Source organism: Herpailurus yagouaroundi, unplaced genomic scaffold, assembly GCF_014898765.1.
Source record: "Herpailurus yagouaroundi ecotype Mexico unplaced genomic scaffold, PumYag 28, whole genome shotgun sequence".
In the NCBI taxonomy this organism is placed as follows: domain Eukaryota; kingdom Metazoa; phylum Chordata; class Mammalia; order Carnivora; family Felidae; genus Herpailurus; species Herpailurus yagouaroundi.
Window position 1 is genome coordinate 78,342,645 of NW_024412376.1, and position 16,313 is coordinate 78,358,957.

At 37.8% G+C, this 16,313-nt stretch overlaps 1 protein-coding gene across 1 annotated transcript in view; it reads left to right on the plus strand.

The window, feature by feature from the left end:
• DKK2 (dickkopf Wnt signaling pathway inhibitor 2) overlaps positions 1–5,350 on the plus strand; it is a 102,577-nt gene extending 97,227 nt beyond the window's left edge. Inside the window, exons 3-4 of the mRNA XM_040476737.1 lie at positions 232–387; positions 2,966–5,350. Of these exons, the coding sequence (XP_040332671.1) occupies positions 232–387; positions 2,966–3,216 (407 nt within the window). The 3' untranslated portion in view covers positions 3,217–5,350. The remainder of the gene's footprint in view (positions 1–231; positions 388–2,965) is intronic.
• The last annotated feature ends 10,963 nt before the right edge of the window (positions 5,351–16,313 follow it).

Below are 16,313 nucleotides of genomic sequence, written 5' to 3' on the forward strand. Positions count from 1 at the left end.
GTCTTGAGAGAGACAAGATTCAAATGAAGGGAGCCCAGCTCAAACCAAACGATTTAATATTATTTCATATTAAATAATACAATTTAATCTTTATGTAAATAAATGAATTGTTCAATAGAGGAGAGAGAGAGAGACAGAATATAACTTCATACCTCATATCAGCATCATACTTAGATAGGAGCCATACTTTATAGAATTGAAGAAGTCTAACTGCTTACCTTCCATCTCCAGGCATCTGCATCCCTGTCACTGAGAGCATCTTAACCCCTCACATCCCAGCTCTGGATGGCACTCGACACAGAGATCGAAACCATGGTCATTACTCAAACCACGACTTGGGATGGCAGAATCTAGGAAGACCACACACTAAGATGTCACATATAAAAGGTAGGCTATCTGTAGTTGTACATTTACTTTTTCTTGTTTTTAAAAGAAGTAAAATTAAAATATAGGTAATTCATTGCTTTGATTTTAGAAAAAATACAAGGAAGATACTTTAATGGCAAAATTTTAACTGAATTCTTAATTTATTCTTAATTATGAGGATCCTGCAGGTTTCTAAGAGATCTTAAATTGTTAGAAAATGCATAGTAAAATAACTACAGCACCCTGATCAATCATGCCATTTTCTAAACAGTCCTGCCTTTAAATGTTTGCTGTCATATGATTAAATCCCTAGTCTTTTATACCTTTTTCTCACCTTTACAGAAATTTTATTTCAATACACAACCACATATTATACTATTCATAAGCCAACTTATCAAAAATAATTGGTTTCTAGTGGAATTATGTATGGTCATAAAATTCCCCTTACTTGTATCAAAATATTTGGGAAGCCTAATCACTAACAGTAAAATTTGAAAACATGAAATTATTAAACTTAAATACTAATAGTAAAAATTTAAAGGCATGAAACATGTCTATTTTTAAAGGACGCATTTAACAAGTGTGGAGCATTACTCTGTTAAGACCTTCTTTGAATAAAAGGGTTTGTAATAATGCATATTCCCATTTTGAGAATTTTATATAATAAATATTGGTATATCGAAGGCTGTCAGAAGTCCAGCAATGAGGAAAACGGATTAAATTTTTAAACACCCCTACTTCCCCATATTTCTTGACTACAAAACCATTTCCCCACATTTGCATGCCCAGAGGAGCTAGTATTCTATAAAGTATCTGACCTATTAGACCTGGAATATTATTGTTGACATGGATAGTGATAAGGAGATGAACAACTCCTCTTCAATTATCCTCTATCTACAATTCTCTGAAGACCTACATCTTTTACCCAATCTCCTATTTCTATTCCATCAAATTAACATACATCTGTTATTACATGAATATCCTTCGTTATTCCAACAGATATCTATGTCACAGTACAGTTTCAAATTTACTAATATTTTTATATAGTTTTATGTGTAATTTTTTTCTTTTTTAAAGTTTATTTTGAGAGAGAGAGAGAGAGAGAGAGAGAAAGAATGCATGCACGTGTGCCCATAAATGGAGGAAGGGCAGAGAGAGAGAGAGAGAGAGAGAGAGAATCCCAAGCAGGCTCTGCACTGTCAGCGCAGAGCCCCATGCGGGGCTCAGCCCCAAAAACCATGAGATCATGACCTGAGGAGAAATCATGAGTCAGACACTTAACTGACTGAGCAACCCAAGCACCCCTTATGTGTAATTTTCTGGTGGCAACTAGGAAGAACTCTTATGACAATGGCTAGTGAGTTGTGCCCATATCACAGAGGGGGATTGGTTATATCTGGGCCGACAGATAATCCTTTAGACCAGGATTGACACATCATGGCCTGTGAGCCAAATCTGTCCTGCTGCCTTTTGTTGTAAATAATGTTTTATTGGAACACAGCCTTGCCTATTCATTTAGGCATTACTTATATTTGCTTTTCTGATATGTAGCAGAATTGAGGAGTGACAGATAACATAGCCTAAAAGAGCCTAAAATATTTACAATCTGGCAAAATTACAGAGAAGTTTATTGGCAACCCAACTGTGATATGTGTGTTTGTTCTTTGCTGACTTAGTCATTTTTCTGAGTTAAATATCCAGATTTGTTCTTCCATATGTTTTTAATGAAGCGTTCTTGGTTGACCTTGGGGCTGTCTGCCCTTTCACTACTCCACTCTGTATCACAGCTCTTTATAGACTGCATGTTCTAGGCTCCCTGTCAGGTGGCTTCTGGCCATGCGGGTTTGGCTGTGGGAGAGAAGCAGGGAAAGAAAAAAGCCAACATGCTAAGCCTGCTTCAGGTGATGTTTCTGGCAGAACTGTATTTCCCTGGGGCTTCAGCGCCTGCCAGGTGGGCCTGTTGGGATTCTAGTCATAGCTAGTGATTGCAGATTCCAGATTCTGACATGACCTTCTCCTTCGGACCCTCCAGCCTATATGTGGAAGTGGTTTCCTGCTCTGTTGCTTTACCATCCTCTGGTGCTTCTTAGCCTTGCCACTCACTACCTGTATGTCTGCTTCTCTGCGTTAAACACCTTATAGTTTAAGTTTCTGTTTGCTGGCTAGACATTGATACATGGTTGTAGGAGTTCCTGAGAATTTCAGCTTTCTCCTTGAATCGGTTTATTTATATTTCCAGGAAGGTATCAAATTAATTACTTTGAAAGCACTTTTTTTTTATTTACTTATTTTTCACTTACCTAGTTAAAAAAAAAAAAACAACAGACATGATCAGGGAAATATCTAAAAGCAGACCATGCCAAAGTAAAGTCCTAGCTATTCATAGAACTTGATATGCAGAGAGCAAATAATCAAAATGAATGATAATGGATTGACATGATTAGAGAGACACCCGATTGATATGAATCCAAGACTTTCCATAGTAATGATAATTTCATGGAAGGAAGTACAAGCACAAATATCTTATGTGCTTCTGAGTGAGAAGTAGAACTTTTTTCTCAAGTGTGATGATAATATCTTTTGGCCATCATCTCTGTAGGGCATGAAGGAGACCCCTGCCTACGATCGTCAGACTGCATTGAAGGGTTTTGCTGTGCTCGTCACTTCTGGACCAAAATATGCAAACCAGTGCTCCATCAGGGGGAAGTCTGTACCAAACAGCGCAAGAAGGGTTCTCACGGGCTGGAAATTTTCCAGCGGTGTGACTGCGCAAAGGGCCTGTCATGTAAAGTATGGAAAGATGCCACCTACTCCTCCAAAGCCAGACTCCACGTGTGTCAGAAAATATGATCACCTCTGAGGAGAATCAATGCTAGCAGACTGTGAATCTGTGTATTTAATGCATTACGGCATGGTGGAAAATAGGATTTGGATCTCAGAAGAATGGCTAAAAAATAAGGAATGTGATTAAGAATATAGAGCTCACAGAGAGGGAGGAAAAGGAAAAGAGGATAAGCAGATTAGAAAGGGTGACAAATGTAGTACAACCAATGTGTTTCCATTATGCAACTTGTTTATGTAAATAATGTACACATTTGTGAAGATGCTATTACTGAAAAAAGCACACAGTGAAAATTACGGATACCATGTGACTTTCCCAGAGTTTAGGTTGTGCTGGAGGATTGGTTTCCTTCAGATTGGTGATTGCCTATAGAAATAACCTAAAAGCCATATTTCTAGTTCAAAGTTATAGTTTAACAAAATAGTCCCTGTATACCTTGGCATACAATAGGCTCTTCTGTAAAAAGAGTTGTTAAATAGGAAATGAAGTCCTGGAACATAGTTAATTTGCAACGCAGAATCACCTTTTAGTTTGGAACACTACTTCTACTGCTCAGTGAAAGGCCTTGGTAGATAAGAAAAAAAAGTCAGTATTTTCCAAATAATTTCAAAATTATTGCAAGCCCTTTATGAAGGTCTTTAGGAAAAACAAAACTTGTTTTTCTTCAAACTGTTTATTTACGTTTTTCAAATATTTAGTTGCATCAGTAATTAATAAGAACCAGTAGAAGACAAAAAGAGTGCATTCACATTCTAAAAGAATGACATTGTATCTTTCTTGATTGTATGTAATTCCTACCCTGAATATATTTCATTTTCCAAACTATCCTGATAAATTGTGAATAGTACCGAGCAGAATTTCATAGTTTGCAAAAATTTTCAAGGTGTCCAAAATACAGAATCAATGCTAATTGTTATTTTTTGAAGCTTTGGCATTCCCTATGTTTGATAGAATTAGATTGATAAATACATTTATTCTTTGCACATGCTGCAGTATAGTTGGCTAAAGCTGATAATAGAAACTTGATCTATATTTGCCCTGGACAGAAGTACACAAAGGAAATGGAAAAAAAATGGCAAATACTGAGGTTTTGGCAACATGTTGATCGTACATCTGAAGCACAAAACTGACTATTCATATTTGAAGCGCAAAGCCACACAACCTAAATGGAGGTTTTCCATGGGGTTTGCTATCACAATATTTACTATGCAGATGAATTCTGTGTAGGTTGCTAATTGACCTCAGAGTATTTATTTTATATTTTTGAGGTCCTAAAATAATAGGAGGTTTCATGAAATGGATTCCCAATGCAGGTTAGTATAGTGAGGTTCCATTGCCCTTGATAAGCTTCTAACTTGCCAATGGCACCATCTGAAATTTCCGTACCAGTTTCTGTCTGCAATAGCTGTTTTTTGCCAAAGATAGTGTTTCCGTTTTCTGCAGCCGTTGAAATTAAAAATATAAATGGAATAACTTGTAAAATCTACATATTGCTAACCTATAGGAACCACAGTCTCGAAATTCTTTGAAACCATTTTATCACTTTTTTACTTTACTCAGTTCTAAATATTATGTCTAGAGCATAAAGCAAAAATGTTATCTTATAGTTGTTACTTTTGACCTTTTCTTTTATAGACTGAAAGTCACTCCTTAATTTTCTTTTACTTCAACCCCTTCTGCAGTCTCAAATTCAAGTTTTCTCAGTAGAAATTGAATCTGAGTCTGCGTATCTATTAAAAATTTCAGCTTCCCATACACACTTACTAGGGTGATTAAGATTTACATTTTCCCCACATGTCTGCTAAAACAAAAATTATAAGCTGATCTATCCAAGAACCAATGTCTGTACAAACAGGTTTCTATAAGCTTGGCAACGTGAAAAATGGAACATTTCAGTCAAGCATTTCCTATATAGCAATTACGTCTACAATCTGGTTTTTGCATTATTTCCCTTATGTACATCCCAAAATTATTATTTGAAGTAATTTATTTACAGGAAATGTTAATGAGATGTATTTTCTTATAGAGATATTTCTTACAGAAAGCTTTGTAGCAGAATATATTTGCAGCTATTGACTTTGTAATTTAGGGAAAATGTATAATAAGATAAAATATATTAAATTTTTTCCTTCAAATATGGAATTCAAATTTCTTTGTGCTTTGCTTATGATAAAAACTTTCATAGAATCAGATTCTCAGAGTTCAAATGGGCTTACTTGATCTGATTTTACAGTTGGGTTAGGAATCCTTTGGATGACATCACCATGAGATGATCCAAGGCAGTTTACTATTACTAAAGGCAGCTTATTCATGGCAAGACAGATGCAATTGTTAGAAAGTCATTTTTTCATCAAACTAAAATATGCCAGCTTGGGCTTTGTACCCATTTATTCTCACTTAGCATTCCGGAATATTTTGGAACAAGGGCTCTCTGCAGACTTCTTCAAAATGCTTGAAGCCACCTAGCATATTTCCTATAATCATCTCTCCAGATTACAATTTCCCAAAATAGAGATGCCAACATGCTTAGGATATTGGTTCATCCCCCTCATGGTGCAAAGAAGCTACAAAATATCTTTGTCCCTCTATGGATACAGACTGAGTTACCTGGCCCAAATCCACTTCCTGGGAAGGTCTTTCCTCTGCTTCCTAAACAGAGATGTCAGAAGTGTTTGATAAACAGTACTCACCAATTTTGAGACTGGGAGTGGTTGTAAAAACCCATGTTGCATTAGAGATGTTAATGGGCTGGAAATGTGGAAAATAAACATTCTGTGACAGTGGAATGGATTAAGTGTAGCTATGGCAGCATAATGAAACTAAAACAGTCCCATAGCTAGAGTTCAGAGTTGAAGATACCTCGAGCATTGCTGAAATAACTCCCACATTATTCTAATTAGTCACTTAAATAGTTATTCTTAAATAGTTATCCATTTCCTCAAATTGAGAACATTTGTATTTCCTAGTTACAGTGTATTTTTAGACTATAACAGTCATATGGGTAATATTTTTCTTTTCCACTGAGCTCAGGGAGATGCTCTGAGAACTGACAAATTGTCTAGACTTCCTTTTTAGCCAAGAAACACAATGCCCTATCATAGCACTAGGATTTGAGGAAGGAAACAATCAATTGCACTTTTCTCCACCCCCAAATTCAGGCCATTTGAGAAAAAAAGTTGAGAGAGAAAGGCAGATGACAGATTACCCTAAAGCTGGTAAAGTTATCGGAGAGTGTGATGTGTACTGTGGGCAAGAGGATACTAGAAAGAGACAGATTCCAGAGCAAGATACCAGAAAGTTGCCCATTCTCAGACAACACCAGACAACGTCATTTCTATCTATGGGAGCTGCCCCCGTAAGACTTATAGCATGGATGGGCAGAATGAAATGGCACACTTTCTTCTGGCAATTTGTGCCAAAGAAGAAGGGTGGGGAAGGAACAGAACTCAAGAATCTCATTTGAAATTCTACAAAACTGGATAATTCACAGCACATGAAAGGAGTGAGTGGGGGATAGAGTGGGACAAAGATTATTATACACTCCACATTAAACTAGGAAAGAAGAAACCCCTCCCCCACATCATTCCCCATCAGAAGAATCCACCTGTGTATTCCATCTACTTTTAGAGGGTGAGTGGTATTTGAAGCATTACTGCCTTAATGTAAAACTGGTAAAGTTTAGAAATTCACCATTTGGTCTTAGCCTCAACTGGGGTTTCTTTTTTACACACCTAGCATATTCAAAGCATTGCCAGTGCTTGAGAATAGGTTTGGTTTGGTGATGTGGCCTCCATATATCTTGCAGTTTGACCTTTTTGGGGGTGTGCTATGGTGCTGCCTCCACTGCTTTATGCATTACTTGTTTCCTCATCCCTGCATTTATCCAAGCTGTAGAAGCACATCAACAAATTCCTGAAATAAAATTGCTATTGATACTTCTGAAAATTACCTGAGCAAAGGATGCTCTGGGACACAGAAGATATTCCCAAATTATACCCCTTCACTCAACACACACTTACTGACAGTGCCTTCTATATGGCAGGCAGGTTAGTAGGCACAACGGTAGAAGCAGAAATCCAAACCAGTAAAGTTCCTCCTTTCATTGTTTTTACACTCCAGTTATTTTTTAGGGCAGTACAATAATTAAATAAAAATTATGTAAATACTATAGGAGACAGAGGATGAGCCCCATGAGGAGAATTGAAGCAGGGTAAAGAAACGGAGGAAGACAGTGCTATTTTAGATTCTGTGGTCAGGGAGATCTCTTAGAGGAGGCAACTATGAATAGAAACCTGAGTGAAGTGAGGGTCTGGGAATGGAAATTTCTGGAGAAATGGCAGCCCAGGAAGAAGAGCATGGGCAAAATTCTGACATTGGGAAGAAGCTGAGGGGGAGACTCAGATGGGATGGGTAAGGGGAGAGAGCTGGAACATGAGGTCAGAGAAGAAGGTGGGTCATATCGTGTAGAACCTTACTGACTTGATAAGTACTTTTATTTTCAAAGAGAGATGGAGTTGGTGAGAGCTTTTGAGCGGAGGAGTAGCATGAGCTAACATGTTTTAAAAATTTCACCCAGGCTGTTGTGTAGAGAAGAGACAAGGGCATCCAGGCAAGAACCACAGGTGGCTTAGATTTTCGAGGTAAGGTGGAGGTCATGAGAGACAGCTGGATTTAGGGTATGTTGGGGGTGGAGCCAACTGGATTTGCTGTTGGACTGGATGCAGGTTTCATGAGCGAAAGAATCTCTCTAGCCTAACCCAAGGATCAAGGTCATGGAGAAATTGTTGATAAGAAAAAAAAAAGGGTTAAAAAACTCTTTCTTGTACAGTGCCCTTGTATTTAATATCTAAGGGAAGAATTGCCCTCATAGAATACTGACAATTCTTTAGAAAATTACCCTTTGCAAATTTCTTGCCAGCCATCTTGAGAGCTTGAGAAAAAATTATGCAAAGGAGGGATGGAGTCAACAAAAAGAGAGAGCTTGTTGGATGCACTAAGAAAAGCAGTTGCAGAAAAATGGAGGGCATAGAAGAGGGAATAAACAGGGACTGAGCAGAGACAGTTTTAATGTAGGAAAGAGATGCATCAGGTGGAATGCTAGAAATCTTAAAAAGTGCTAATAAGAAACTTCAATTTGATGCAGATGTCAAATGGTGTCAAGGAAAACTTACAGGAAGAGAATAGCTGACTCACAGCAGTAGGTTTAGAGAATTATTTAAGCAAAGGGTGTAGCCCAGGCACCATTCCCATTGACATCGGGCCAATGAGTTGCAGTAAAGGGCAATTTGTCAAAGCGAGTCATAGTTCTCTTTGAGTTTTAAGTAATTATATAGTGTAGGACCTGGGAATTCTAAAGACATAACAATATGCAAGTAATTGAAGTGCTTTCAGGAGAAATACACTTGCCATCATACGTCTCACACATACGTCATGAATACCACAATGCACAACCTTTTAAAATTTCCTGGGGGTCAACATTTCTTATAGATGCCATGGATTTGTTTTATTTGCTCCACACCTTCCCACTTCACTACACCTGCTACACCAGTCATCATTCCATATTTAATGGCCAGTCAGTCTCCAGGGGCTAGTAACAGATGGAGAACATCAGATCAGCTAATGCATATAAAATATTCTAAGTCTCACTTAAGCTTTTCAGGCAGACTATGAGCTTGAGATCATTCTATCCTCCATTCTTTTCCTACTTTGCCTATCACTTCTTACCACTGTGCTCTTGTCTGTTGCAATACCCATTTATTCTTTGTCTAATTTTTTTTAATGTTTATTTATTTATTTTGCGGGGGAGGGAGGAAGGGGCAGAGAGAGAGGGAGAGAGAGAGAATCCCAAGCAGGCTCTGCACTGTCAGCACAGAACCCCACCCAGGGCCCAAGCTCATGAACTTGTGAGATCATAACCTAAGCTGAAATCAAGAGTCCGACACTTAACCAACTGAGCCACTCAGATGTCCCATTCTTTGTCCAGTTGTACGCCACACTTAAAGCTTGTTTAGAGAACAGGAAAACCAAGCAATGTCTATGGAAATTTCACAGTAACATGCAAACTATTCAACACATACCCATGTCTTATAACTTTCCAAGATCCAAATATAGTGACGCTACCTTTTATAATGTCTGAGAGAAATACACAGCAAAACTCGTTTTTACATGTTTCAAGGGACTTTTAATTCTCTATGAAGAGTATACTCTCCAATACACCATTAGCTTCAGTTTGGGAGCATTAAAAATCATTCTTAGTGGTGGAGATATGTAGGCATGCTATGTAAGACTTTTGTTAATTAAAAACAGTAAATACAACTCAAAAGTAGTTAGGATTTATTTCTTTAATGAGTGTAAGTTTGCTCAAAAACAGTTTTAGGGCTTCGGAAGAGAAGTAATAGATATTACTTAACAGGGAAAAACAATCTCAAGAAAAACCTAACAGTGTTAAGAGTAGGATAGGTTGAAGAGATTGACCATCTGGAAGAAGAACAGGCAGAGAAAGTTCAAGAAAATGTTCAGGGAGCAGGGGAATGTGAACTTTCTTTGAAGGAACTTATGTTTTGGTAGCCTTGAAATAAATCAAAGGAAGCATTTAAAGAGAAGGATTAACTGGGGGAAAATGGGCTATTAGGGGTGGGAGTTTCACGGAAAAAACAATGCCTTAGGGACTATCCAAACAGAATATTATGCTAGTTCAACATCCTTCTCAGATTCTTCAGGTAATCTACCAACAACCCAACTCTTATCTCCTCATCAGCTGGCAAAAAAAGAATGTTCCTGGGGAAACTCTCATAGGATATAGACAATAGTAATGATTATAATCAGCTCTGTTTACTTTGCCTCAGAATGCCATCAAGTGTGATACTTTATCCCTTACAATATGCTTGAATACTTACTATGGACAAGGTGCTGGCTTAGTAGTGCTTCTACACCATCTCCTGTCATTCTTCAAAGCAACCATGCTACAGCCAAGAGAGCTGGAGCCAGGATTTGAGACCCTGACTCTCTGAGAAGAGTCTTCATTCTTAGCCATTAGTTTATGCTGCCTCCATTGGAAACAACCACCCCTTTTATGATTATGGGGGATTCTATGGCTTGCCTACTGACACGGAGCTCATTAGTGTCAGAGCTGAGGTTAAAGTCTATCTTTCCATAACCATTTATTCACTCTAAGATTCTCACTCTAAGAGTAATTCCAAAAGTAGTTACCTTATTTTTCCTGAAAACATAGTAGTTAGTGCTGGAATTAGGGCTAACAGTTTATCACTCTCTCCCCAGCAGATATTCCTCCCCATTGATTTTTTTTTCCAGGGGACAAACTGGCCCATTTAGTATTTTGGACAATGTTAATAAGAACATCTTATATGTATATCCCAGTTTATAAAGTTTACAAATAAATTTTATAACAGAGTGAGGTAAGAAAAGACCATTTGTATAATGACTGTAATTTGCTGTTTACAAAAAAAGCCACAACTTTTAGTTTGTAATTCGTTCCCATAAAAATGTCCCAAGTTGGAAAGATCTTTATTGCTTATTGGTTTGGTATAAATATTAAGTTGTAATATATTTGAAATCAATTTTTTTTAAAAGGTACCCGATTGATGGCTTTTCTTTGCCCTCTTATGTCCCAGGAGACTGACTGACATCGATTGCATTAGTAGATTCCCTAAATCTCTAGCTCTTTGCTGGATTTGACGAAGAAAGGCACTTGAAGAAGATCTGACAGTGAAAACAGAGGGTTCTTGGCTTTTCTTCTGACATGGCCTAGTCTGGTAGTGACAGTATTCTTCCACCAAAGGCCACAGATGGGGATGAAGGCCCTTTTTGTGACTCCTCTCCAGGTTTCAGAAATGACAACTTCAGACATAGCAACATTAACACCTATTGATCCTAGCCCTGAGTGCATCAACATATCTTGTTGCTTTTCGTGAACACTGCCTACATCATTATAAATTCACCTTCATCAATCTCTCCTTAATGACCTGTCTCTGTCTGACACCTGTTTCTTGCCAGGACCCTGACTGACACCTTACCTAGGTGTAAATGTTAATATGTGTTTTCTTTTCACTGTTCTCCTTCACAGTCTATGAAAGTCAAGGTGCAACATTACAAGATGGTAAATTATCAAGTCCAGGGCTTCATCTGGCTTCCATACATGTTTAGTGTTGTCTACTAAAGACTAGTGTTTAATGTGATGGCTTGTATCCCAATTTTAGAAAAATTTGTATTATTTGCTAACATTTAGAAAATGGAAAGTTCTTACCTAAAAATCTGGATTTCTAGTCTCCTGAAAAACAAAACAAAACAAAACACCATGAACTATAGGAAAATGCTGGGCCTGCATTTCTGGCATCAGTAATTGACTAAAGCTAAGAGGGGCTGGAGTTCTCTAATTCTTTTTGGTTCCCACCTCTTTCTGGTATTTTGAGCATCCATTGCTTTTATTATTTTTATATATTTTTTTAATTGCGGTTGGGCTTTTTTTCTTGTACATTTAGAAAAAAGCAAAATGTCACATGTTCCTCTGCTACAAATATCCAGTCTGCCATTACCTCAGAATAGCCTCTAAATCCAACGTGGCCTCCGCATACCTTCCTGACCTCGTCTCCTCTCTCCCTCTCCACTTCAGATGAGTTTATTTTCTTTCTGTCCTCACCAGGGTTGTCCCCATCAAAATCACTTTTCCTTCAGTCCTTTTGCCTAGTATGGTTTCTATCTGACCTTAATTCATTGAGGTCCATCAAATGTTGTCTCTTCAAAAAGGTCTTCTCTCTAGAATGCGAAGGTCTCTATTTTGAGAGGATCTGCCATGTATGCCCACAACTCTAGTATCTTATTCTTTCTTCCAGATCCTCTATTTTTTTTTATCTCCAGCACCACTGCTTCTCAGGCTCCTCCACCAGCAAATCCATAAATTGTAGCTGCAAGTGAACTAATACCACATGACCTCTCCATGGTCCAGACTCTGAATGTTGCTTTGTCCCTGGGATTAAGGGGTAGAAGACTTATTGTACAGTATTAAAACCAGATGGTGTTATTTTAATTAGAGTAATGGGGGTTCTTAATCAGGAAAAGTGCACACACAAAGCCAGGATATATCATCATGTCCATTTAAAAAAATCGGCAAAGCATTGCAAAGTCATTATTTTAGAATGTCCCTGAAATTTTTCTGTACAAATATCTCTGTTTCCATTAACATGTATTTGTGAGCCTTTTCCAAAATTCCTTTCACAAGCTTTTATTTATTTTTTTACTCCATCAGTGAAGAGACAAAACCACAGATATCTTAAAGGGCATATAAACATGCTTCATTTGGGGGTGTGGGTGTGTATGTGTGTGTGTTTCTGTGTGCATAAGGTGTGTTCTCCTGAAAAATAAATAAAATAAAAGACAAATCCTCCCTCTGGAACCATTAACCACAAAAGATTCCTACGAGAAAAGTGAAATTTAATTTGGGAGGGATGAATGGAACAATCTGGTCCCATACGTAGTGCAATATACTTAGCTCCATTCCAATCATTTTAGCAACGCACGCCCACTCTTTATCCCTTTCACTCGCCTGTGTTTTAGCACTTCTACGTGTATCTCCAGAGACCCCAGCATTCTTTCCATGTTTCTGACACTTGTGCTTATACGTATTGGGGCTGATCCTCTCTCCTCCATTAGATTTTAAATTTATTGTGCACCAAGAACTTTATAACTCCCCACTTCACTTAGTAGCCCCACAGCTGAAGTCTTACCTCTTTCATGAACTCTCCCTTAGACCCTTCCGACCCCTGGTGAGCCTATCCTTCTCCAAAATCATATTGCATTTCTCATTGCATCACATCCCCCAGCACTTTCTGTAATAACATTTACTGAGCACTTGTTATATGACACACACTTTCTCTGTATTTTATTTGCATTGCTAAATTTAATTCTCATAATAAACTTATGCGTCATTAGGTACTATCTTTATGCCAATTCAATAGACCAGATTAAGATATTTGAACAAGCCATACAGCCAGGAAATGCTATACCCACCAAGTTTTCTGAATTTAGAACATTCTTTTTAACCATTCTGCTTGATCATGTTAACTATCTCTCATGTATGTAATGTCTATTCATTTATGAATTCTGTCCTATAAATTAGTTGAACCTCAGCCAAATGTCATACTGCACTCAAACAGCCTGTGCAGCGCCCAGGCCTGTATTATGGGAGGTATGCAATAAATATACTTGTTAACTAAGCAGTCCTCGTGAGAGTTTCTACAGTCCTACGTCAGATCACCTATCTGCACATAGCCAAATGTTTAACATCTAGGAGATTTGAGCATTTCTATTTTTGAGATCATCAGAATATTTGAAGGAAATGGATTTATGCTATGTAATTGAGGTTATCATTTTTAGGATCCAAGGAAGAAAAGGTGAGCCTGCAAAATCTGCCATGTACCAACATGACCAGAAACAATATTCCTTTCTGCTATAGACTGAGTTCGAGCATAACTGGAAACACTTCATCTTAGTTTATGCTGTGGGGGGAAACAGAGATGACAAGAGAGAGAGGAGAAAAAGGAACCACTATTTATTAAACTTCTCTTTATCATATTACCCAAATTGATCTTAAAATTGGGTTTTATTAAATTGACCTTTAATTGGGTTTCTATCTCTATCCTTTTGCAGGAGTCCTTAGAACCCCATGGTATCAACAGACAGACTTTGGGGCACTCAAAAATGTTATAAAAGTCTTGCAAAATGCTGTGTGTCTGTTGTTATGTCTGGTTGAAAAGGTTTGTGATGTTTATCAGTTCCTCAAAGGAGCTTTGAACGGTATGATCTACTGCTCTCCTGATGACTATAATACATCACACATAACCTGAAAGTTGCTCATTCGTCCACAATCAGGAAGAATAAATAATATTAAACCTCTATGAAAGACAATTTTCAGGATTTAATACAAGGAAAGTGAAAACAAAGAAAACTGTTCATATTTTAGGACAGCGTGCTTAGGGTTCTTTCATACTCTTAAAAATGATTAAGGACCCTCAAAGCACTTTTGTTTATGTAGACTATATCTATAATACTTGCCAGGTTAAGAAGTAAAATAAAATTTTTTTTAAGCATACGCAAGCACACATTCCATTAACCCTCAGAGTGATCGCACCATCAGAGCCACAGTTGTGCAGCCTCTGGAAAACTCTACCCCGTGATCTGGAGAGGAAGACATTGAAAAAACAAAAGATGTTTGTCTTATTACGAAAGTAGTTTCACTTCGCAGCTCCCTGAAGGGACTAACGGATCCTGAAGTATATATACTCGCATGACATGTGGAGAACTACTGCTTTAGAAAAGCTAAAATCTTGTCATTGGTACTGCTTTCCCATTTCATTTTGGGATTCTGGAATGATGAGGTCCAAGTATGAGATTCATCTCCAGGAAACAAGGGAGCTTTATGAGAGTGTTGATGCTATCCTCTCTCTATCCTCCCTATTTTCTCTTTGTCTTACTGTTGTCCTATATTTATTTCATCTTACTACACCGTGTACATAGTCACAAACGCCCTCGAGTTCTTTTGGAAAAAGATAGTATTTAAAGAAACAAAGACACACACACACACAAAAAGCACTAGACCACCATAAAAGACTGAGGTAGGGACAATAGTTTTTTTAAGGAATTTATTCTGAAATGACTAAGTTCCATGTGATGACACTGTCAGAAAACTCGTAACTTTTAGCAATTTAAAAAAAAGTGTGCAATGGAATAGTTTTAAAGCTAGAAAGGGTTTTGGTGTTTTAATCCAATCTCATCTTTAACAAGGGAGGGAAATGAAGTAATATTGTCGCTTCAGTTTCTGTAACTTACATATTGATTTTAAAAAAAAAGGTTTTTAATCCTTGAATATAGAAATTACCTTGACAGAATTACAAAGTAGCATATTTTTATTATTAAGTGTGATGAACATTTGGTAATTCTCCTACACAAACTGTGATACCCTATATCTCATGTGTGTTCAACATATAATGGCTAATGTTAAATATGGCAGAGAAATGGGGGTCCTGAGTGGGAGTGGGTACAACAGAAGCAACTAGAATCTGTGTCTGTGTATCATTCGTCATTGACAACTAAATACTGTATCTTTCTTGTGCGACTGGTGGCTCTCTCTTCCTGCCAGTAGCCCATTGTTAAAGATAAATGTTTGAAAACAGGAGATTTCTCCCATGAAACCATAAATCTGTGTTTGTGGTATTGTCTAATCTCTGTTGTGGGAATGGATCTGACATCACCATTTGAAAATTATGACTTCTTTCAATTCAAAACCGGGATGCAGGTGACGATGAAGAAAAATTTCCTCTATATTCAGGCAAATGTCACAATTGTGTATAACTCTGTTAGCCATGTTGAGAGGCAAATGGACTTAGGGTTTACTATCCCTTAATTAGATTTATCTTCAGGAGATGTCATGGTTTATGTGCTCACTAAAGCAATTGAACTGAGCCCTTACTTCCTCTCTAGCTAATCCTGGGCTGGAGAATGCAAATGTCATCACTGTAATATTACAAGTCATGGAAACAACCCAGAAAAGAGGATTTTCATCCAAGGGTTCAAATCAAGTCCATATTTCTAGGGCCCCGATCACTTCCCCCATGTTCTTTCATCAAACATTTCCAGTGTGCATCATACCTTGCTGGAAATATCCTTTAAATTCCACTTGTCAGAGTGATATGATGCAAAAGTTGTGTTTTATGGTAGGAAAACAACCTGCCATCTACTTATCTGTGCACCCCTCCTTCAGTCCTTGACAACATCCTCCAAGAAAATAGTATTGCTTTAGTTATCCTCCCTTCATTTTTTAACATCTGAGCATATGTTGGGAGCAATGACATCATGTGCTAACCTTCCTCTCAAAGAGCATGCAACACCTTTCAGGCCAGATGCTTGGAGCAAACATTAAACATGCATCCTACCTCTTTCCCAAACATGGGTAACCACATACACATCATCACAGAGAAGCTCACTTACAGGAGGTTACTCCATGATCTGATGGCGTAGGTAAGAATAGAAGCCAGAAGCCACAGTTCCCTGGGAAGCGTCCCACTTGGAAAACACTAGGCCTGTTTCTTCAGGA